Below are 25,880 nucleotides of genomic sequence, written 5' to 3' on the forward strand. Positions count from 1 at the left end.
AGCGAGCATGCTTCAAGACTGGCTTCCTAAAAACTATTTTCCTATATTTTCTTCTGGAATTTTTATTTTTTTCATGTGCAGAAATTTCACCTCTATGAAATTTGTGTTCGTGAGGCAGAAATCCAAGTTATTACTTTGTCCAGCAAAGAGTCATTATCCCATTACTCTTCTGATACTATGCTTTGTTGAAATACCACCTGTACGATAAGTAGGATATTTTTGTCTTGTGAGGATAGCTGACATTATACATAGGCCACTTTAAGTGAACATATGTAAAATGAAGACCAAAATTTCTAATAAATTATGAAGGAAAGTCTTGATAGGGATTTCAGCTTGAAAAAGAAAACCAAATTCTTATTTGCCAATGGCTATGGATGAATTAAATACTTCTCCCACATCATTTTCATAGACTTCATGAAATCCTGCATATCTTCCAAGATTTAGAACTTTACTCTGCAATCCGTTTTCACTGTATCGTTAAAGCATTCAAGTCAGAATGTGCCCTAGAAAGATAAAACTCATGGCTGCAGATACAACTCTACTGTAAAACTTGGAGGGGTTTCTGAATTGGGTCTCATTTCATGAGTGTGAGTGCGTGAGTACGTATGTGCGTGCATGTATATATATTTGATTTCATGATATTTCATTCAATCTAAAGATGTCCCAGATTTTAAGATGCCCTATCCTGTATGTTCTATAAAGAGAGAAGGAAAAAAAGCTGATCATCATAGTTTACGTTAATTGTAAAATGAGTCCCGTTGTCAAAGATCTTAAAATTGAAAAACTGTCTTAGAATTCACATCAACAAGCATGCTGACGGTGAGTCCTCTAATCTGGTCCACTGGTCTGTCTGTCGGAATACTGCACCACTACCCCACATGATTCAAAGAAGCTTTTGCTGCATTTTGATAGCTGGTAGGGTAAGTTTCCTTCATTATTCTTATTTCTTTTTAAACACTTCTCGCTGCTTCCTGCACATTTACTCTTTCGAATAAAGTTTCTGAGTTTCCCCCAAAAGTCCTACCAGGACTCTGATGAAAATTACTCTAATTAATACTTTGAAAAGAAGCAACCTTGCAATCTTTCCTTACAGGAACATGAAGTCTTTCTTCCCAGCTATTCAGATTTTCACTTATGATCTTGAAGCTGCATAATTTTCAACATAAATCTCTTGCATGTTTTTGTTAACTTGTGTCTGTGTTTAAGTTTCTGTTGTTCTGGACACTGCCCCCTCCCTCATTTAACTATGTTTTCTATAAAATTAACTTTACACAATATACTCTCCTTTCACTATTTTCTTAGTAGACTTTTTGGTTTAGAATATTTCACAGCAACAGTGAGAGGAAGGTAGAGATTTCCCATATACTATCTTTGCCCCCACCTATGCATAGCCACCTTCATTATAAACATCCCCCCCCCCCCCGCCCACTAGTGTGGTATCCTTGTTACAAGTGAACGTACTCTGTCTGGCCATAGTTTACACTAGGTTCATTCTTGGTGTTGTATACTCAGTGGGGTCTGGATCCACCAGTATAATATCATAGAGTAGTTTCAATGCCCTAAAAATCCTCTGTGCTCCACATACTCCCCTCAATCCCCGGGAGCCACTGACCTTTTCACGGTCTCCATAGTTCAGCCTTTTCCAGAATGTCCTATACTTAGAATCATACAGTAGGTAGCCTTTTCAGTCTGGCTTCTTTCACTCAGTAATTTGCATTTAAGTCTCCTCAAGGCTTGACAGCACCTTTCTTTTCAAAAGTGCTGAATGATATTCCGTTGTCTGTACCTACCACAGTTTAATTATCCATACACATACCAAAGGACATCTCGGTTACTTCCGAGTTTGGGCAATTACAGATGAAGCTGCTTTAAACATCTGTATGCAGGTTTTTGTGTGGTCTTAAGTTTTCAAGCCCTCTGGATAAATACCGAAGAATACAACTGCTGGGATCACAGGGGAAGAGGATGCTTAATTTTGTAAGAACCTGCCACACTATATCTTTCAGGGTGGCTGTCCCATTTTTGCATTTCCACCAGCGAAGAACGAGAGCTCCTGCTGCTCAACATCCTTGGCATAATTTGATAATGTCAGTGTTCGGGTTTTGGCCATTCTAAAAGGTGTGTAGTGGTATCTTAGGGTTGCTTTAATTTGCATTTCGCTGATGCGAAGCATCTTTTTATATGCTTATGTGCCACGCATGGATCTTCTGTGGTATCTACTAAGAACTTAGGCTCATATTTAAATTGGGTCATCAACAGTAAGAAATTACTGTTGAGTTGAAGAGTTCTCTGTGTATTTTAGGTAACTGTCCTTTATCAGATAGGTCTTTTCCAAATATTTTCTACAACCTCTTTGTGGCTTTTCATTCTCTTGACAGTGTCTTTCTCACAGCAATTTTAATTTTAATGGAATCCAGCTTATCCTCTGGTGTTGTATATAAAAGCCATGGCCAAACCCAAGGTCTTCTAGGATATTAATTACTGATTCAATTTTCTTAACTGACCTAGGCCTATTCAAAGTGTCTACTTCCGCAGTAAGTTTTGGCAGATTGTATTTTTCAAGGAATCGGTCCGTTTCACATAGGTTATCCAGTTTGTAGGTATGGAGCTGTTCATAGTATTCCTTGATTATCCTTTGAATGTCCTGGTATCTGTAGTGGTATCCTCTCTTTCAGTTGTGGTATTTGTAATCTGTATCCTCGCTCCTTTCTTTTAGTTAGCCTGATTAGAGGCTCATCGATTTTACCGATAACATAAAACGGATGTATACAATCTATGATCAAAGAACCAGCTTTTGTTGATTTTCTCCACTGATTTCCTGTGTTCAACTTCAATGACTCCTGCTGTAATTTTTATCATTCTTTTTCCTTTACTTACTTTGGATTTAATTTGCTCTTTGTCTAGTTTCCTAAGATGGAAACTTAGATAAGTGATTTTAGATCTTCTTTTCTAACATATGCATTCGATGCTATAAATTTCCCTCTGAACATTTCTTTTACTCACTCCTCTCATACAGATTAAATATTAGAATTCTCTTGCCAGAGGCAAGGTTAAAGTTTACAGCTCTGGACTCTCTCAGTATATGTATGTGTGTGTGTGTGTGTGTGTACATACATATATATACACACACCTACTGAAATAGAACTGTCTGCATGGTTTTTTTAAAAACATGAGTGATATTAAGCTGTATTTACCCTACATACTTGCTATAGACTCTTTGTCTTCCCCTGCCCCCCCCCCCAAATTCATGTTGGAACCTAATCCTCAATGTGCTGGTATTTCAGTGTGGGGCTTTGGGGAGGTAATCAGGTCATAAGGGCAAAGCCCTCATAAATAGAATGAGGAGTGCCCTCACAGAAAGAACCCCAGAGACCCCTGGTCCTTTCACCATGTGAGGACATAGGGAAAGACAGTGGTCTATGAACCAGGAAGCAGGCCTTCACTAGAGTGAGATTTTGGATTTCCCAGCTTCTAGAACTGGGAGAAATAAATTTCTGTGATTTGTAAGCCACCTGGTATGTGGTAGCCTGAATGGACTAAGACAATACTACAGCATTTTCACTTGCTTTTCTCACCCAACAGTGTGTCTTATCTGTACTAACACAACTAGAACTACCTCTCTCGATCATCAGCATATTACTCCACAGTAGGATTCTCTGACAGTTTAGTTAGCTATCCTAAATTGGTGAACATTTAGATTGTTTCTAGTTTTTTGCCGACATGTAATACTTACAGCTTCCAATCTGATAAGGGATAATGGTTTCTTCTCATTGTTTTATAGAGCATGGTTTCTGATCTGATAGTTTCCTATGTTTACTGGTTGCTTGTATTTTCATTAATGAATCGCCTATTTTTCTCTTAAGCTGTTTTTAACTTTAAGAGTACTTATTCTAGATAACAGACCTCTGTCTTGTTTCAAATTTTCTCTAGTTTGTTGCTTTTTTTTTCTTTTTTTTTTTAAGCTTATTTATTTTGAGGGGGTGGGGAGGAGCAAAAAGAGAGGAAGAGAGAGAATCCCAAGCAGGCTCCATGCTGTCAGGGCAGAACCTGATGTGGGGCTCGATCTAATAAACCATGAGGTCATGACCTGAGCCCAAATCAAGAGTCTGACACTTAACTGAACCACCTAGGCACTCTAGTTGCTTTTTAAATTTATAGTGTCTTTTTTCCAATTCAGAAGTTCTGAATTTTAAAATAGTTTATTGATCTCTCTCCTTTGCTTTTCTTGTGACTTACTGGTATAATCTTACCCATTATTTGAGAGTTGTATGTTTATCCTTCAACTAGCCACTTTAATTCTATTCTAGAATCTAAATCTCTTAATTCATAATGAACTTTTTAAGTCTTGACCCAATTCTGTCATCTTATGGATACAATTTTTTTTTAATTCCATTGAGTGGATTAAGAAATAGGACACTTCTGTCCACAGAAATGCAGACACCTATTTCCATCTATTTTTTAAAGACTGCTACAAAGTTAAAACAGAAAATGAGAATAATCCAAATGTTCAGCTCAAGAAATTTTCTGTCTATGAGCCCTCTTTGAAGAATCTACTAGAAAATGAACTCCATTCAACCAAGAGATGACAAAGGAAACTGTAGCAAAAGGAGTTATGGGCAGCTTTTAATAATTTAATTATAGATGTAAGATTAGAACAAAGATGAGTAAGAGGTATACAGAATAAAATGTTACCCAAACCAAAGGCAAAACAGAAGGAAAGGGTGAAATGCAACACTCTAAACTGAATTAAGTATCCTCAAACAAGCATTTGGGTTTACTGGAACATACCCTGAATCAAATCTTCGAAACATGGGATCATAATGGACAAAAAACTAAAAGAAATGAAACAACTTAATCAGAGAAGAAACAGAAGAAAAAGCTAAAATCATCAGAAATGTAGGGGCACCTGGGTGGCTCAGTTGGTTGAGCGTCCGACTTCGGCCCGGGTCATGATCTCACAGCTTGTGAGTTCAAGCCCCGTGTCAGGCTCTGTGCTGACAGCTCGGAGCCTGGAGCCTGCTTCGGATTCTGTGTCTCCCTCTCTCTCTCTCTCTGCCCCTAGCCCACTCACATCCTGTCTCTGTCTCTCTCAAAAAATAAATAAAAATTTAAAAAAAAATTTTAAATCATCAGAAATGTAGACTGACTTATACGTTACTCAAAGAAGAATTAGATTAAAATATAATAAAGGACATTGGGGGAAAAAGTAGAAAAACAATCAAGAAAATGAAAATGAGACAAAGGAAGAAGAGGAGTCAGACAGACAGACCACGACTGATGTGGGAAGCAACCAAAGAAGGAATAACATTTATATAACTGGAGACCCAAAGGACAAAAAGAAAAAATGGAACAGAACTAACATCTATAAAACTTTCTGGATGTAAAGGACCTGAATCTACATACTGAAAGAGCTCATCAGCAGCACAGTAAGCTAACCTTTACCAGTCAATTCAATGACATACTTTCATAAAGTTACTAAACAAAGATAAGGAATCTCTAGGACCACCAGGGGAAGAGGTTAAATGACTCCTAAGGAAAGATAACTAGACTGATATGAGACTTCTCAAGAACAACAGCCAAAGCAAAGCAACAACAGAGCAGCACTTTCAAGAAACTCAAGAAAAGAAAGCGTGAACCAAAGATTTTTCCCTCCAGCCTCGCTGTCCTTAAGTATCAAGGCTATAGGAAAACAATTTAAACACATAAGAGGTCTAAAATTTTTGTATCTATGAGCCCTCTTTGAAGAATCGACTAGAAAACAAACTCCTTTCAATCAAGAGATGACAAAGGAAACTTTAGCAAAAGGAGTTATGGGCAGCCTTTAATAATTTAATTATAGATGGAAGATTAGAACAAAGATGAGTAAGAAGTATACAGAAGAAAAATATTTAAAAAAATAGAATACACACAGACACATATTTTTGTATGTGTACACACAGACATGAATTTATTTGTAATGTTGCAATTCGGTGTTTTTAAAACAGCTCCTGTCCACCAAAATACATACAGGCAGAGAAAAAAAAATCGCAATTTATTTGTTACCAATGAGACCATCATGTTACTTATTAGATCATCCTTACGCTCCATTCCATACTGGTTTGTGTGGTTTTGACCACCTCGTCATCAACTGGCAGGATGCTCATATCATCTCTGCATGCTTAGCATTTCATCCTTCACCAATACTGCGGCATGTTTTTGTAACGAGTATCATTTTCAAAAATTAGAATAATTGATAATTTGAATGTTTCCAATATTCAGATATTTAAATAATGATATTCTACTGTAAATCTAATGTAGTTTTTAAGTTTGTGGTTTTGTATTTTTAAGTGGGCAGTCCTAACCTCTATAAATAATTGACTTATTCCTAATTTCGGTGCCTTTTTTAATCCTACTGCTTAAGCCTTTCAAAACAATACCGAGTACCAGGGGCAAGTGGAGACATACTTATTTCTGAACTTAAGGTAAAGGAATCCAATGATAACTTTTTTTAATTTAATGTGTTTCTGTTTCTCAAACTGAGAAAGTTTCTGTTTAGTTCCAGTTTAAGAGTTTCATCAAAAAATAAATGCTGGGGGTGCCTGGGTGGCTCAGTCGGTTAAGCATCCCACTCTTGGTTTCAGTTCAGGTCACGACCTCACAGTGTGTGAGATCAAGCCTCGGGTCAGGCTCTGTGCTGAGAGCAAGGAGCCTACTTGGGATTCATTCTTTCTTTCTTTCTCTCTCTCTCTCTCTCTCTCTCTCTCTCTCTTTCTCTCTCTCTCTCCCCCTCCCCAGCTCATGCATGCACACATTCCTTCTCTGTCTCAAAATAAACATTAAAAAAACCCCAAAACGCTGAATTTTGTCAAATTACCTTTTTTTCATCTATGAAAATGTTTTTTCCCCTGACTCAAATAACACATTAATAAATTCCTAATATTAAGCCATCCTTATATTCCTGGGGATAAAAAGGTTCTGGCACATTTTTCATATAATGCTTTATTTGGTTTGCTATCATTTTATTTAGTGAGAACAGACTACAGGTATTTATGCGATTCATGTCTAGATCTAATAATTGTGTGAGCCTTTAAAGTGACTCTGCAAGCTTTCTTTCTTTTTTTCTGCTCTGCAACATGTTAAAAAGCTCAAGCTTTAGCCAAGGTATGACAGACCTCACGGTCAGAAGCTCTGGGCTTTGCTCCTCTCTGACCACCTGTGACTTCTCTAGCTTTGAGTCTAACCAGTATTCTCCTGATCAGGACAACTTGGGGAATCATATTTTTCTTCAAACTACCTGTGTGAGAGTCAGTGGGGTGCGGCAGTGTTTTGGAGCAACGACTGCTGGGGCCTGTGCACATCCTGCCTCAGGCGCTTCCTAGCTGTGTGTCCCTGGCGTTTCAATTCCTTCGTCTGTAAGATGAGGCACACGACGGTATCTACTTAACAAGACTGTTGTGAGGATTAGGAGGACATACCTACAAAGCACTAAGAGCTGGGCCTGACCTGCTCTATGTTTCCATAAATACTGGTCATTTTTATTACTTAGGATACTCTTCAAATTAGAATAAAGCTACCCAAAAACAATCTTACACTTTAATAATACCCTCTGAATATTATTTAAAAATTTTAATACTGTCCTTTTATGTTTTCCTTTCTCCTTGACCAGACTTGCCAGAAGTTGATCAATTTTCAAAGAACCAGTTGGTTTTATTTTTCCTACCTCTTCTTCCAAATTTCTTCATTCAATAGAGTTCTTTTCCTACATTCTTGAACTGAATACTTAGTTCATTTACTTCTAGTCTTTCTTAATGTCTGCCAAATACATGTTTGCCTCTGTATAACACCTGCCCATATCCCGTTGGGTTTGCTATGAACCGTTCTCATTGTTCTACATTTCTAAATAATCTGTAATCTCAATTTGGATTTCTTCCTTAATCCAACAGTTTTACGGTTCTGTTGATTTTAAGTCAGAAAATCTAATCTATATAAATTCTTGGAATTTGTTAGATTTTTCTCTATGACCTATATAATTCTATTAATATTCCATTAGCATCCATACAGAAAAATGTATTCTTTGTACTTGTATGTGTAGCTATAAAATCATGCTGTGTTATTCAAATTCTTTAGAGCCTTAGTTAACAGCTTTTGCTATGAACATTTCAATGCTAAATGCTTGGTACAAAAAGGTTCATGGTCGTCAAAACCACTTAATGGATATTAGATCCTATCAATATAAATTAACATTCTTGTCTCATCGAACCATTCCCCGACCTCCTTGAATTCCATTTCATCTAGTATTAGGTGCTATTCCTTGAGCCTGTCACCAATCTGGTATATATCTTTGTTTTTTCCGATATTTTTATCACTTGCCTGTAACAGCAGAGCAGGATTTTTATGTTAACTCAATCTGGAAGCTTTCATCTTTTAATAAAGAGGTGGCACTTTCCAAACATCATAGTCTAGTCAAATCTAAATTTCCCTGGTATTTTTAAACATAAAAAAATCAGTTTGCCTATGTTTACAAAGTACAGCAAAACTGGTAGGTAGGTGGCAAAAGGAAATTTGTTAATTCTCAAGGAGTCCTGTTTAAATACAGTTAACTGCAGTGTAATAAAATCCTACTGCTACTGACACAGTTCCAAAATAACAAGCATTCTGCAGGGATCTCTAGAAGTTTCAGTGTTGCATTCCAAGTGATGTAATAACAAACTTTTAATACTGAGAAGCTGGTGAGATTTGAAAGAAACAGCCTCAGAGGGGCGGATGCATAAGAGATAAAAAGAGTAGAGATACACAGAACAAAGAGAAGAAGACACGTAAGTGAGGAGCCTGTGAGGTTGAAAAATAGACAAGCCACTAAAAATAAGAAAAAAAAAATCAGTTACACATTTACAGAAACACCACTAGGTTTGGGTGTGTATGCCTTGTATATGCAGTTTTATTTCTAAAGTGAGCTGCATCTTTAAATTTGACCTGTACTTGTAACACAGCCTTCATGTATGATGTCTCCAAGAGCTATTAATTGAATTGGTGTTATAGTTTACAATCAACCATGTCAAAGAAATGAGAAAATATAAAAAGACAGAACGTATTTATAAAAAGACCCCTAATACTTGTAACGGGATTCAAAATACAAGTTCTCATTTCGAAGAGAGAACGGAAGCAGCAGAATGAAAGAAGGCCTGGCTCTGCACACAGGTTAAGACTTAGGTGAAGTATCAAGGCAACGCAAATACATTTTTTTATAGAAATATCTGCTCTCCTACCAATCTCTATTTAATCAGCTCTAATTAGATACTGAGTAATGAATGCTGCCTGCACATAGAGCATCTGCGGCTACTGGGCTCTTCTCTACCGGGCACATTTTTGCTGCCGAGTTACATGCTTACTAAGAGTCAGTTGTGTTCGTTCCCAAACCTGTTTATTACAATTGTACCTCCTTCTGTAGTTACCTGAGTTAAGTATTACATAAACGGATGAAATATGAGTGGAAACAGAAAAGACAGTTTTCGCATCTATGAAAATGAAGTTCAATGCTTTAGAAAAACTGAAAGGCAGGTTACCAAAAAACCAAGTTTGTCCATCTTCAGTGTGGTTAGAGAAAAAGTCTGCAGAAGTGAAGAAATATTTTGCACTCAGATTTCCTGGAAAGTCTAAGTTCTGTGCTCCACCGTGAGGAAACCAAACCTAAAACACTTTGATGATACGTCAACGACAGCAGGGTTATGCCAGAGAAACAGGGAGAAACAGATACCTACTCAAAGAAAAATACCCTCTAGGGTTATAGGAAAAGATTGATGAATAAATGTAAATTTATAGCAAGTGTTTTTAAGAAGTGATTTCTGGCTTTAGTACTTTTTAAATTAACTGACAACTACCACCAGTCCACACTGGGGAATAGGCTTTTAATGTAAATTAGACAACAGTAAATACATGATTTCCTGGTTTGTATGTCTTCTTCAAGATTTAATTTTACACATTTAAAAAATAAAGAGAAAAGCTTAAAAGAAGCCAGAGAAAACAGAGGGCCAGGCAAGAATGATGGCTAACTGCTCATCAGAAACAATGCAAGACAAAAGACAATGGAATTATATCAATAAAGTAAGGAAAGATCAAAAGGGGGGGGGGAGGATCTATATTCAGTGAAAATATGCTTCCAAAATGAACAAAAACTTTACATTTTCAAGTAAAAAAAAAAAAACTGCATTAGGCTTCAGCAGATCTGTTCTACACTCTTCCTCAAAAAAGCATATTAGGGGCGCCTGGGTGGCTCAGTCGGTTAAGAGTCCGACGTCGGCTCAGGTCACGATCTCACGGTCAGTGAGTTCGAGCCCCGCGTCGGGCTCTGGGCTGATGGCTCAGAGCCTGGAGCCTGCTTCCGATTCTGTGTCTCCCTCTCTCTCTGCCCCTCCCCCGTTCATGCTCTGTCTCTCTCTGTCTCAAAAATAAATAAAAAACATTAAAAAAAAAAAATTAAAAAAAAAAAAAAAAAGCATATTAGAATGCAAACGGATTAGTATGACATTAGTATAGGCACGAACTCTAACCTGACCTGATTGTAATATAACTTACTTTAAGAAAACAGTTTGTAAATTGCAGTCATTTCTCATTAGGTATAAAATATCACTGGCTGACTTCACGATGGCCATGACACAGGAGCGCATCTCCACCATGTGCGAGCGGCTGCAGATACGCAACGTAACACTGCAGTACAGGAAGAGCTGTTCATTCATTCTTGAGCCAACTTACCTCTCTGTTTTGGAAAAATCTGTTCGGGATGCTGTAAAATAAATTAAAGTGCATTAGATAAATTACTGTAACATAGAAACCGAAGTGAAATTTTTAAAAAATATTAAGATAACTACCTTCATTATTGGCCTGGCTTGCTTCTCAAACAAACCACTTGGAAAAAGGTAAGCAATAGCTCTCTGAAAAGACACACGAAGGTTCATTAACAGTTAATATAAACACAAGTGACTGAGTGCTTACTACATGCCAGATTGCAAAGTAAGAGTTTCATACACATTATCTCATCTCATAATCTTTTCAATGGGATAGTAAAATCACCACATCCACATCCCCCCAAATAAAAATAATTTGTAACTATTAAACTGGTTATTAACAACTTTGAAACACGGAGGTGATACCGCAAACTTCTCTTTTTTGAAAGCAAACGAGAGGCACTCGTCTACAACCTCTGTGCTCAAGAGCACCCTTTCGAACTCCCCGCTGGCGGAGCAAATATCAAAGACTGAACACCAAAAAGAGCAGGCTCTAAGTCTCATCCACCGTGACAGCCCCGACGTTTTCTGACACTCTTTGAACTCTTCCTAGAAGTTGTGAGAGGCTTTTAAGCTACATTTTTTCCAGCCAAGTTCTCCTAAATGTCTGTTTCTCAATGGGGATGCTACTGGCATTTTGAGTGGGACAGCTCTGGTGCAGGAAGCCCTCCCCTTCCCCTGGACTGCAGGTCACTCAGCACGCCAGCCCTTCTCCACAACCTATGCCAGTAACATCCCTGGTGCCTGTGACAAATCTCACCCCCACGTTTCCAAATGCCCCTCGCCTCCCTGTACGCCGCCACTTTGACAACTGCGTAAGCCATTCATTCCAGCGTCTTCTTCTCCAACACCGCTCCTCACAATGAAAAGCAAACCACGTGCATTGTCATTTCTGTTGAAGGGTGTCGGATGAGAAGTCTGTGGCCTTGGATCTTATTAGCTCTGTATCTGAACTCTAAATGAACTGGCAGCTCATGGAAACACAGTGCTGCTCTTTTAGAGAGGCTGTTCTCACGATGGGCCTCTCTGCCCACCCTCACAGGAAATGTGCTAGACCAGATTCTGCCCCCGAAAGTAGGGGCCTGTAATTTGGGGCTTGTAAATTCCATTATATTAGGGAGCCCGTCTGTGACTCTGGGTCGAGCTTCATTCTCCCATTCGGCCTCTTGGCAATAAAATCGACACTGAAGCCACTCTTAGATCAAACATCAGAGGGCTCATTTTGTGAACTTTTTTTCTTTCTAAAACCAGAGACTCCTCTGCCTTCCTTCTCTGAAGGAGAAAAGGTGGACTTTTTAATAAGTGATGTTGAGAGAACTGACTGCCATTTGGAAAATGATAAAAGTGGATGCAAACCCGACAGCATACACAAGAATAAACTTCAAATGAGTCAGACGGCTAAACACAGAGAATCAAATCAAACAAGTACTAGAAGAAAAAACATGGTGAACTCCTTTACAAGCTACACCCTCACAGGCAAAACCCACATACAGCTTATTCATGGATTTATAACAATAAAATATGAGAAACACTCAGCACCGCCCCCCCACCCCCCGCCAAGGTTGGTTGCATAAATGATGGCACACCCTTGCCATCAAGCACTCGAGCCATAAAAAAAAAAAAAGGTAAAAGCAAAATGCAAAAGAAATGTACTTAGAGTGTGACCTGGTATAAGAAAAAGAAATAAGATAATACACATAGGAATGGGGGGGGGGGATATACATCGGCTTCTTTCCACACGTAAAGGTAAAGTAGAAACTAAAAAAAACCATCATCTATTAAGGGGTGGGCAGCAGCAGGTGAGGGGCATGGGGACGAGTCCTCTGAAGTGTGAATATGTCATATACATTAAAGACTAAAATTTTCAAAACAAACTCTAAAACTTAATGCAGACATAAACAAATAAACTTAACTTCTAATGACAAAAACAATTGCAAAGAAATCCCCAACTTTATTTGGAAGGCTTAGTGTCAGGAATATTAATACTAAAATTCTGAAATATTATGTGTACATTACATAGCATAAAGTAAATACATATATTAATTTTACAGTGACCAAAATTTTACTGTAGAGGAGATACAAATATAAAAGAAATGTCAGTTTGAATGAGACAAATCAATACACACTCATGATCTTTAAAAAATATGATTTCCTACATTATTCCTCTAATATTTAAAAGATACTAGTTTTTAGTTGTGTCCCCTGAAAGCGCATAGAAGCAATGAAACTCTAGGAACAATGGGTGGCCCCTAGCATCCAGATCTTAGTTTCTAAATACAATTTCTTAGTACGAGGAACAGCGTATGGCAGAGAAATGGTTAGGCCTTAGGCAGGAAAAGTATAAAATAAGCCTGAAACACTTTCCTGTGCCAGAAAACAAGGAAGTGCTCAAAAAGACAGAGAAGCCAGCTTCAAGGAGCTCCCACTGGCCATACCTGGGACAACGCGAACATCAAAAAGAACAATGACTATGCCTTGTAACATGCTCAATACGTACATGTTGAAGAGTGTGCTTGTGAACACACACACACACACACACACACACACACACAGACTCACTGGCTTTCTCTTTTTTCCAGAGTTCTGAAGTAGGGGGCGAGGAGAAAAGGAAAGCCTCTGTATGAAAGAATACCAGTTAAATAAAAATAGAAGGAATGGCGGAAGTAGAAAATCATTGTTTTATAACTTTCAAGGTAATCACCAATTTTAGCCAAGGATCACCAGTGGATGCTAAAATCATTGGCTGAAAGGTTACTGGGGAATGGAATATTCAAATGAATCCAAAGTATCACCCTAGAGATTACCTGCCAGTTACAAGGCGGGGAAGAAGTTCCTTTTACAATAAAGAGGTCTAGTGGTTACTTACTACTTTTAACCAAGGGATAAGATGTACAATCAATAGTGGGACAAACTCACGATGTACCTCCCAGTGTGAGGGAACAAGAAGTACACAATATCATGGGAGAACTATCTGTATATACTCTAAATCTAATCACAAGGAAGTAGAACGCCAGAATGTGGGATAACTGTAGAAGACAAATGGTCTTGAGTTCTACAAAACTAGCTGGCTATAAAGGCATTTGGGAGAAAATTGAGAAAATTTAAGTATAGACTATATAATGCATGACATTATAGAACTATTATAATTGCATTTAGGTACAATAGTGGTATTGTGGAAAAAATGGTATAAAGGTTGTATGTATTTAGCGGTACATGCTGAACCATTTAGGGGTTAAGTGTTATATCTGCATTTTCAACGGCTTATTCAAAAAAAGCTTTAATGTACAGAGAGAAAGGGAATGTGGCAAAACGTTAACTGGCAAATCTATGTGAAAAGTATACGTACATATGCATGTGCATGTTTGTATTCGTTGAATATTCAAATTTCCTGGAAATTTGAAAAATGTCAAAATAAAAAACTGAGGAAAATGTTAAAAATTAAAAAATAAGTCAGCCAGATCTTTCCAAATCTAACCGGTCTCAGCAGGGCCACCAAGAGCCTACAGCACCTGTGGGCCACCTAGACTTCAGGCCTGGTTCCCACAGTCGGACACAAGGCTGGTCAGACATCTTGGCCAAGGGGCTACTGACTCCAGGCCTGGGGGAGAGTATTAGCGGGGAGGACTAAAGGACAGCTCTTCAGCTGGGGGTGAGCGCTCCATAATTACAGGGGGGAAATCCAACCAACTTTCAAATTCGGTTCAAGCTGTTACTGGCATCATTTTCAAATATAAAACTTACCATTAACTTAGGAGTCCAAGAAGAGAATGAAAATGTAAAGAATTCCATCCCACAGCTGGATTTCTCATGAAAACTAAGACTCAGATAAGTCATGAGGAAGTTAATTGGCAGAACTTGAAAATAAAGTGTTGACTGCAAGGGGCGTCTACATCTTACAGGCAATCTCAGTTTTGAAAAAATAAAAGCAAGCCAATAAAGAATCTGCTAGATATACTCTGCAGTTTCCTGAAAGGATGAGGAAAAGTAGCACTGTCTTAAAAAAAAAATCTCAGCTAAAAGCAAATTAACACATATTTACTAATTCATAATTCCTCACCATATTATTAGGTGATAATATCGTCTGAGATGATAAAATACCTACACGATGGGATGAAGTGAGGTGAGTGATGTAGACACTGTAACGTAGTATTAGGCTACTAATGACCTTCTGATATGGCAGAGAGAGGATCATGTGCTTCTGGACTGGGACTCACCACAGATCACTGGAACCACAGAAAACAAAACCACAGACAGAAGGGTAATACTGTACTCAAGGGATAAATCAAGAACCAAATTGACTGCAGAGCCCTCAAGTGAATCAACTAGAAAATAGAACATTTTATAGACAATTGGGGAAACTGAAATACAGATTAATATATAAATGTTCTCACACCCTGCTACAGACTATATTCAAATTAATTTTGTTAAACGTGATAATGGTATTGCGGTTGTACAGGAAAACATCCCAATTTTTTGGAGATATGCACTCATGCATGAAGGGCTAAAGTACCCTAATGTTTGTAATTGACTTTAAGAGAAAGTAGTTCAGCCACAAAATATGAAGGTGAAGTAAATATGGCAAGATGTCAAGTTATTTAAACTAGGTGACGGTCATCGGGTATGCATTGTACAATGATGTCTCCTTTTCTGTATGACTGAAATTTTCACAGGAAAAAGTATACAAATTCATGTTTACTGCTATTGCTATTAGCCTAGAATATTTCGCTTTTTCAGTTCTGGTTTCTACCCCCATGTTTAATATACCTACATAAATACATAGATGTGTGTGTGTGTGTGTGTGTGTGTGTGTGTGTGTGTGTGTGTATACACATATACATACACACACACAAGTGATGAATCTTATTCTTTTACAATTGAACTGAAATTGTTTTCAGTTCAGATAGAAGCAACTATTGTCAGATATAAGCAACTGCTGTTTCAGTCAGATATAAGCAACTATTGTCTACACTTCTAAATCTCTATTGATTCTTTCAGTGTATTTTTGAACTGTTTTCAAAACCAGTATTTCAGGTATTTTGAATTGTTTTAATGAAAGACAATATAAAATGAAATCACAGAATGATATTACTTATACTTCCAAAGTGTTCTCTTTCTTTCAAATAAGACAAGGCAAAAAATACAAATTCTCACTTGGCGGGAAATGACGGAGCAATCTTCTGGTCAACACAGTCCAAAGGAAGTCTCTCCGATAATGGAAATATTCTATAATCTGTGCTGGCTGATACGACAGCCAGTAGCCCACGCGGCCATGATGCACTTGACACGTGGCAAGTGTGACTGAGGAACTAAACTTTAACGTTAGTTCACTTTAATGAACTTGATAGCCATTCCTAGTTTTCTCTTCTGTGAGGTGAGGGCATTTTAATACTCTGGATCTGTGATTTGATTCCTTGGGGGCTTGGATGGAGAACTCAGCATCAGGGAAAGCTGTAGAAAGTCGAATTTCCTGACATTTCTCTTGATACCACTGAGGCCCTCTGCTACTAACCAGAATGACTTTAACTTAACTGTGTCTCAGAACTTGGATTCTATACCCCATTTCTGCCTGAATTTGAATGCTGGGGACAGGAGGAAGAAACATTTATATACAGTAAGTGGCAGGAAAACCTAGGCATATACATACACACACGAACACTCACGCGGGGTGAAAATGAAAGTAATATCACAAGACTCCACAGATACCCAATTAGTCCTCTTGTAATGTTTATTAATTCAGGGGCCCTTATTACAGTTGGCGGCTCCTGCCACCCCCGTTTGTTCCTTTCCAGTTAATCTTAACTTGCTACTGGAAAGAAAAAGATGTAAATACCGAGTTGTGACCAACACTGAAAACTCCTGCTTGTTTTGCACCTCTTTCCTCCTAGGAACAAAGCAAAAGGAAGAAAAAATCAACCAAAATGACAAGCATCCCCTTCTTTCTTGTGGCCTCGGAACGCCCACCTGACGGAACAAGGTCATCCTCCAGAGCCCATGAGGACAGAGCCTCGTCTGCAACATGCCCTCCAGGGAACCCTCTCCCAGTGTCTGCAGTGCATTCAGTCCAGGTCCCCACCGCCACCTTAAAGGCAGAAATGGTGAGGGGAGGCAGGCACCCATCAGCTTTCTCTACCGCTGCTGGTAGTGACACACCTCCTGGACACTGTGCACGTTTGCAAAGTATGAGACCGTGCGTGTGCGCTGCAGTCTGCTGTGCCAGCACCAACCTCCGAGCACGGTGTCACCCAAGTCACTGCCATCTCGTTACAGAAGCTCTGCCATCAGCTGTAAGGGTACCGGCCCCTGCGACGAGACCCACCAGGGAACACGACAGCTTTCCTGCTTCCTGCCTTTCAGACTGTCTCCTTACCCAGGGATAAGATTTCACCTTCCTTGACCAGGATGACTTGTGTGTAATCAAGGCCAGGCAGGCACATCCCAAACCCCTACGGGGGTCTGTTAGGGCACGGGGACCTGACACTTTAGCAGAAAGGGATTTGTGCAAGCCCTTCCAAATACGGCATCTACCTCTCCACCTCTCTCCATACCGCCACTAATTTGCCCCTTTGGCTTCCTCAATCAGTTTCTCTCCGAAGCCACAGGCTCGAGAGACTTCCCCAAGCTCTCCCTGCAGATGGCATACAGCTTCACCCTCACTCCTTAAAACGACAGCCTCTGCCCCACACCTGAAAAACATCTCATAGAAGATAAAGTCTTCCACGGGCTCACACCTTGAGTCCTCGGGGCTTCCCAAAATACACAATACCTAAGAATACTATTCCTAATTCAACATAAGGCTCAGGACCGTATTTCAAATAAGTATAACAAAGAAGCAGCAGCAAGAATGGTTAGGGGCAGAAGGGCTTTTTCACACAAAATTTTGAATTAAGGTGGGTGCCAGCATGGCTCAGTCAGTTGAGCACCTGACTTTGGCTCAGGTCATGATCTCGCGGTTCGGGAGTTTGAGCCCTGCGACGGGCTCTGTGCTGACAGCTCAGAGCCTGGAGCCTGCTTCAGATTCTATGTCTCCCTCTCTCCACATCCCATCCCTGCTTGTCCTCTGTCTCTCTATCTTTCAAAAATGAATAAACATTAAAAAAATTTCTTTTAATTTTAAATTAAGGTAAAGATTTGGTTGGGAAAGTTTTAGAAGTACCAGAAACGAAAATGAGAAACAAAGGCAAAGAAAGTGTTAAAATACTTTTTTAAAAAGTTTTCCTGATGTTATTCAGAAGTATCTACATTAGCATGATAAAAAAACGGAGAATTGAAATATTAAGATAGGTGAGGTTAAGTCAACCAGAAAATCAGTGAAGGAAGGCGGTGAGAGAAATATTTGACTCTCTGCTAATGTAAACTCGTCCCCTGTAATGTTCCAGGGTTCCTGGCACATGTGTGGCACTTACTGGGCACTAGAGAAAAAGCACCAGCAGGACATGGCCTAGGACCTCAAGTATCTTAAAATTAGAGAAGAACTGGCAGTTCACATCTGAACTGTGGTTTAGCCCACTTGGACCACATGTATCAACTACAGTAGAATTAACGGAGGTTTCCTAATCATCTGAAAAAAGCATTGTTTCACTTCTAAGCAATCTACATAAAAAACTATTACATAAACTAAGAAACAGCCAATTCTTCCACAGAAACAAAAAACAGAAATATATGCATTTGACCAGTGAACGACACAGGTTTCAATTCCTGTGAGTCCCTGGTATGCGCTGAGTTTTGTTCTGATAAACACAGTGCAGTACTTGTAAATGTATTTTCCTTGTGATTTTCTTAACACTCTCTTTTTTCTAGTTTGCTTTATTGTAACTGCATAGTGTATAATACGCACAACATACAAGGTATGTGCTAATCAACTGTATCGACACAAGGTTATCGATAGAGCTTCTGGTCAACAGGAGGCCATTAATAAGTAGCTAAGTGACATTTAGGGGAGTCAGAAGTTCTCTGAGGATTTTCGACTCTATAGGGGGTTGGCACCCTGAACCCTGTGCTGTGGAAAGGCCAACTGTATATCAGTAGGGGACCAATTTTCTTCAAGAAGCTTGAAAACAGTATTACTAGCTCAACATCGGTACTTGTCTTAGGCTAGCATTTGGGTTTCAAGAGAACCTTTTCTTAGTAGGAACCAGATTCTGGGTGTAGCTTGTAGTTGACACTCGTGTGCAAACATCATCAATGTCTACGATTATACACCTGAAGTAGATGCCAAATCATTGCCTGACTCTGATTTAAGGTTGCTGATGACTTAATCTTCCAGACTTAAGTTCACTCAGGAGAAACTCTGAGCCATAGGGATAGGGGGAAAAAAAGTATTTTCTTATAATAAGTTCTAGATTAACATTTCCTATATTAAGTTCTGGAATTCAACTTGGCAAAGTTCTTAGGTATTTTAAATATTAGGTGTTACATCAAATTTGAAAAAAAACCGTTATACACATGATGCAGGTTCAATAGTTGGTTGTCACAAAAACAAAAAAACAAACCACAAAAATCCTGCTTCTTTTGGAAATAAAAAAAGTGGAGCATACATTTAATGATAAGTACAGAAACCTTTAAAAATTTAGAGGCACCTAAGTGGCTCCATCGATTAAGTCAACTCTTGATTTCGGCTCAGCTCATGACCTCACGGTTTGTGAGATCGGGCTCTGTGCTGACAGTGCAGAGCCTGCTTAGGATTCTCTCTCACTCTCTCTCTCTCCCCCCGCCTTTCCACCCTCCCCCTCGAAATAAAATAAAGATTTAAAAATATTTATTGGATGACAGCATGGTTTACCTGAATCTAAAACAAAAAAATACTGACAAAAATAAAGAATGTAAATTAAAAAAAAATTCATCCACATAAGTCACGGAGTAAGGTAATTCTCATCTCGTAAATATGTGTCTTACATTTCTAGGTGTCTAACTAGAACACTGGGTAATTCAAGCGTTCTCTAAAATGAAGGCGAAGTATTTAACTACATTCTTAGGCTTAAATCAAAGTATAAAAGGACTGCAGGCTCAACCCAGGAGGAGCACCGGGTCAGGAATGCAATCTCTATTAATTAGGTATCCCAGCTGGGCAGTGGGTTTGCAGCTGTTAACTTGATCAATGACTTACCTAAATGTCATCTCTACTGATTCGCTTATAAATTACCAGCAAGTGAGACTAATGTACAGGTGCTAATTTATTTAAACTGTTCTCTACAGTTCTACATAGCTTTATAAACTGCATCTGGCACCTAATGTTAGCTGTCAGTTGTACTTAGACATGCCTGTCCTAACGACTCTGTTCATTAGAAGTGAGCACAAATTATGAAATATTGTGAAAAATGATACATCAAATGGAATGGGCACAGCAAATCAATTAGAGAAACTTCATACAGCATATTCACACTTAGGAGAATAAAACATTCTGGTTTCAGAATGAGGTCTATAATACCAATTAAAAAGTAATTGGTAGACTTCAGCAGTGTTATATATCAATTTGCTGGCTTTTTTCCTGAAATGCTATAGTAATGTAGAACTTAACTTTTAATTCCCAAATAAAGACATTAGTAAATGCAAGTGCAATTCTGTATCCATAACGTTTAACACAACCGAAATGTCTCCAACTTAAAACTGTTAAGTGATACTACTTAATTCAAAAAGGGAAATGCAAATAGCAGTGGTCCTCAACTTCTTTGGGTGCTGATAGCATGATTTTGAAATAACCGTAACCTACTGTCTACTCTAGCATAACAGTGTGTTACAATGTCACTGGACCAGCCTTTTGCCTTGGGTCACTAAGGAAAACGGATGCAGCCCTGCCTCCATTACACGCTGGGGGCTTATTTCTTTACAGTCTCCGTACACATAGTCTTCTCTTGGCCAAGTTGGAACTGTTTCACATTGAATACAGAACCCACTCGGCTCACTATTCAATCTGACAGTTCAATCCTCCTCATGGTAACCGTACGGTTTATAGACCAAAATATTTTTTACATGGTGATCAACATTTGGCAGTAATCTGTGAAAGGTTTAAGGAACAGGAGTTGAGAACCACAGGATTAAGACAGATTTTCAAAACATTCAGCATAGCATTTAAGTATTTCCAGCAAGTGACCATATACACTACTGACTGTGAGAGGGGACCGACCCTCTCAGATCTGCTGGAGGTAAAGTAGCATCATAGTGGTTCAGTGGGGAAGTGCAACGAGTGGTTTCTTTCTTTTCAAAAGAACTTAAAATAGTAGGCAAAAATTAAACTATCTTGAAATGCAGAAAATCTACTTTGCCCATGACTAATTTCTTTCTAGTTAATTTGTTATTTCACAAACTAAAAATTTTTTTCACATCAATACAATACCAAGATTGAGCATTAAATACAGCAAAGTAATTTTGCACACATACAAAAAAATGCTAGCCAATACACAGTGCTGTAGCTTATTAATAATAAACTTCTAAATAATGTAACTTTTAAGTAAATATTAAAAGTGACAAGAATTATTTTTATTCAGAAAATTTTATAACATATATACCTCTTTTTATTTTGCAAATCCACAACTGTAATCTTTTTTTTAAAGTATTTTTTAAGTTTATTTTGAGAGAGAGAGAGAGAACATGCAAGTAGGGGAGGGGCAGAGAGAGAGAATTCCAAGCAGGCTCTGCACTGTCAGTGCAGAGCCCAATGTAGGACTCGAACTCAGAAACCGTGAGATCGTGACCTGAGCTAAATCAGGTGGACACTCAAGTGAGTAGACACTCAAGCGAATGAGGCACCCGGGGTCCCCTGTACTCTTTTTAAAAGCCTTTATACATGCTATACATACATAGCATGTAAGATTAGCAAGGTATAATTTCACATATTCTATATGCTGCACTCAGTAGGGCCAGATTTCTACTCAAGCTCAGCCTTCTGCAATCAAGTTCTAAACCTAGAAATCCACAGAAAAATGCCTACAAAGAGCTGAATTAGCCGACAATAAATTCACGATTTTACTTAGTAGGAAGGACACGCGGGTCCTCATGCCAAGTTCAGTGGCTGTTAGTTTTAATTCTCAGGCCTAACAAGTTTAGTTATGCCAGAAGGCTGGAGGGGAGAGCAGACAGAGGCAGACTCACAGACACCTTGACAGGAAAGGAGATGGCAGGGATCAGCAATAAAGCACAGCCAGGCCACTCAGTACAGGGACAAACAGGAACGGCGAGCCACAGTCAGGGTTATCACAGCTCAACAACCACGCTAAAAGGAAAATCCTGAGGCGTAGTAAGGTTAAATTGCACTCCCTATACTCTGCTAAATAAAGCTGGGGAGACCATCATTTATTTTAGAAAATGTTACCCCAAAAATTAATCTTTGAAAGTGTGGAAAAACAGGCTTTGCATACAGAAAGACCTGGCCAGCCCCGGATTCCTCAACAGTAAATACTGACCCCATAAGGTTTTTATAAAGATTGAATGTGGTCATGTATACCAGGCTCCCAGACAGCATCTTGCACATACATAGGAGGTTTTTGATAAGTGGTGGTATTTTTCATTACAGATAATAATTAAAAATAGTTTCTCTTATCTGGAAACTTCACTTTTGCAGATTATCTAATTTCCTCATCATATAAAATAAGAGAAAAATTACTGTACCTGGTTTTAAATTCTTAAACACATTACAAAAAAGCATTACAACTTCTAAATATGTAAAAGCAATCACAGTGTTCTTCCAAAAGATTATCTGGAAGTTTAAAGCATTTTCCTGATTTTGGGTATCCGAAATTTATTTGGTTTTGTCTTTAGAAATAATTAAGCATTGTGTCAGTATGGAAACGCTACATAAGACTCATCAGCTATATACTCTTTCTGGTTATATATACCGCCAAAGCTCAAACACAAATAATAGGTTTGAAAACACACACACAAACAGGAACTGCAATAGGTATATATAATTTTAAATCTTTGGTTAAAGAATTGAGCTGGTTGTCTCTGTCCTTTTTTGCTTTTACATCTACTTAGATGCCAAAGACAGTCCACTAAATTTAATAAAATGCCCAGAGCTAATTGATTTAAATGTGAGACTTAGTGAGGCAGATCAATCACTTGCAGGGAAGTCCAACACGGCAGAATTATGTCACTGGGGTCACCATTCACTTCCACACAGGCATTTAGGCAGTGTGCTAGGTGAGACCAAATCCAACCTGTGGCTACAACGCAATCTCTGGTTCCACTCACTCAGTGATAAATCAATATACTCAACGGCACTTCCTATTATTCTCCTCGACATCCAGTCTTAGGTGGGATGGGAGATGTGTGTGACAAAGGTAATTAGAGAACTAGTGAATGATTCAAATTATAGTAGATTTTACTTATGACATTTAACAGTAATGAGAACAATAACACGCTGCATTAATCTCATACTCTACTTATATTCTGAGGTAGGCAAACAGGTATTATTTTAGAGATGAGAAAATCAAGTGACAGAGTGCTGTGACTTGCCAAACATTATAGTGGTTAGTGACACTGCAAGGAATTTCCTGATTCCAGGTTCTGCATCTTTCAAAAGCATCACTTCAACTACAATGAATCTCTTTAAAAAAAAAAAAACAACTTAAATTTAACAACAAAGTCCTATATGTTCCGTAGATATATGTATTCCTTACAACACAAGAAATTCCGCTTCATTTTAGAAAATTTTAAAGACGCAGTTGGATGGCTTTCATGTTAATTCATGATTTTATCACTCTATTGGCTAAATCTAAGTGAGATTTTTACTATATTCTATTAGCAAAAGGACACAAAATAACAAGTTACCTTCACCATCTGCATACACACATGCAGTTTTAAAAGAACAGAGAAGCTGTCACCTCTCACATTCACATACTGATTTTAAATACCTCTTCTCCGGAAAGCAATTCTATATTGTAAGAACCAGAACAAAACATATCGTTTCAACCTGACTGAATGATAGGATCCTTTTAGATTCCTCTAATAATACAAAAAGAATACGCTAGATGGAGACACCCATGTGTGTCTGTGGCAAACACCTTAACAAATTTTAAAGATATCTTCATATATGAAAGTTGTTTTCAATCTTAAATATTTTTGCTTAAGTACATTTTACAGATAGTTTCAGCTATCATTATTTTAGCAATTGGATAAGTAGTACGGAAAAACCAATTTCTAAAATATATAAAATAACAAATCGTTTAATCTGAATATAATGGCACCTAATTTACCAATGTGAAAATTACACAGTGAGCCTAGACTTTCAAGCAGGTAAATGAATTAAATTATAGACTGTGTCTGCTACCTAGAAGTTAAATCCTCTTGAAAGTATTTTTAACATCCCAAACTAATATTCTGATTAAGTATCTAAGCAATGAGATAACCACTCCAAACCACACAGTTAATTTTTAATACTAACAGTGTGAAAATGGTTATCTTCTCAGACAGAATTACAAAGCCACTGAAGGAATTTATTTCTTTCTATAAGCTAAATATGCCCCATATGCCCAGAAAGGTAGTAAAGATCCTCAAAAATGCCATAGTGGTAAACTCAGTTGGGTAGTGGGATCCTCTTGCTGACAACAGTTACTCAGGGGCACACAGGTCCCAAGAAGAGAGAGGAGAACCAGTTTTATTGTTTTGGTTTTTTTTTTTAATTTTTTTTTTGGAATCTTTGCTTATTTTTGAGAGAGAGAGAGAGAGAGCGCGTGCGAGCATGAGCGGAGGAGGGGCAGAGAGAGAGAGACACACACACAGAGTCCAAAGCTGGCTCCAGGCTCTGAGCTGTCAGCACAGAGCCCGATGCGGGGCTCGAACTCACGAGTGGTGAGATCATGACCTGAGCTGAAGTCGGAAGCTCAACGGACTGAGCCACCCAGGTGCCCTGAGGAGAACCAGTTTTAAATGCAAACAGCAGTAAAAAGAAAACCAACCACAAAGAAATCCCAGGCCCAAATGAATTCAACCAAACATTTAAAGAATACCAACTGTTCACAAACTCTTGTGAAAACAGAAGAAAACACCCACAACTCTTTCAATGAAGCCAAATATTACCCTGAATTCAAAATGAGACGAAGACATTACAAGAAAACCACAGATCAGTATCAATCAGATACAAAAATCCTCCACAAAATGCTAGCAAACTAACTCCAGAAACACATAAAAAAGATGACCCACACAAAGTGAGATTTATTCCAGGAACACAAGGTTAGTTTAACATCCACATCAATTTATGTAAATAAAATAATAATAATAATTAGAAAATCAGCATTTGCTTCCATCAAGTCCAGAACAAATCTGTCGGTAAAATGAGACCCTCCTTTATGACTGACTTTGCGATTTGCTATGTCATAATTTTTTTTTTTTGCTTATGCTTATCTCTTCAGTTTTACAACATGAAAGTAGCTGTTACTACTCTAACTTAATAATGATAAAAACATAAAAAAGTCAACTACAGTGACATGCCATACCAATAAAAGGCATGATCGTCTCAATAAAAGCAAAAAATAAAAATAAAAATAAAAAGCATTTGACAATATCCAGTACCTCTTTACAATAAAAATACTCAATAAATTGGGTATGGAATTGCCTATGCCTGATAAGAGTATCTGCAAAAAGCCCATTGCTAATGTATTTATTGGTGAAAGACCGAATGCTTTTCCCCTAAGATCAGAAACAAGATGAGGATGTCTACCCTTGCCATTTCTGTTCAACATTACTGGAATGTCTAGACGTGGCAATTAGAGAAGAAAAAGAAATAAAATGGATCCAGACTAGAAGGAAAGAAGTTAAGCTGTTCCTATTTGCAAGTGAGAGCACACTGCGTGCAGAAAACTACATGAACAACCACAAAACAAGTAACAAAATGGCAATAAATACATATCTATCAATAATTACTTTGAATGTAAATGGACTAAGCGCTCCAATCAAAAGACATACAGTGACAGAGTGGATAAAACAAGACCCATCTATACGATGCCTACAAGAGACTCATTTCAGACCTAAGGACACCTGCAGACTGAAAGTGAGGGGGAAGAAACTTCATGTAAATGGATGTCAAAAAAAAAAAAGAGCTGGATTAGCAATACTTACATTGGACAAAAACCGACCATTTTTTTAAGGTTATTTACTTATTTATGAGAGAGTGTAAGCAAGCGGGAGAGG

General features: G+C 38.2%; 1 protein-coding gene across 1 annotated transcript in view; it reads right to left on the minus strand.

Annotated features, from left to right (window-relative positions):
- The window catches only part of MRPS9 (mitochondrial ribosomal protein S9), a 64,752-nt gene that overhangs the window by 21,547 nt on the left and 17,325 nt on the right, over positions 1-25,880 (minus strand). The window contains exons 3-4 of the mRNA XM_047068573.1: positions 10,845-10,907; positions 10,729-10,759 (exon numbers count right to left, since the gene is read on the minus strand). Coding sequence (XP_046924529.1) covers positions 10,729-10,759; positions 10,845-10,907 — 94 coding nt within the window. The remainder of the gene's footprint in view (positions 1-10,728; positions 10,760-10,844; positions 10,908-25,880) is intronic.

This window comes from Lynx rufus, unplaced genomic scaffold, assembly GCF_022079265.1.
Source record: "Lynx rufus isolate CCGP_SWC_20201006 ecotype Redwood Valley unplaced genomic scaffold, mLynRuf1.p SCAF_8, whole genome shotgun sequence".
NCBI lineage: Eukaryota > Metazoa > Chordata > Mammalia > Carnivora > Felidae > Lynx > Lynx rufus.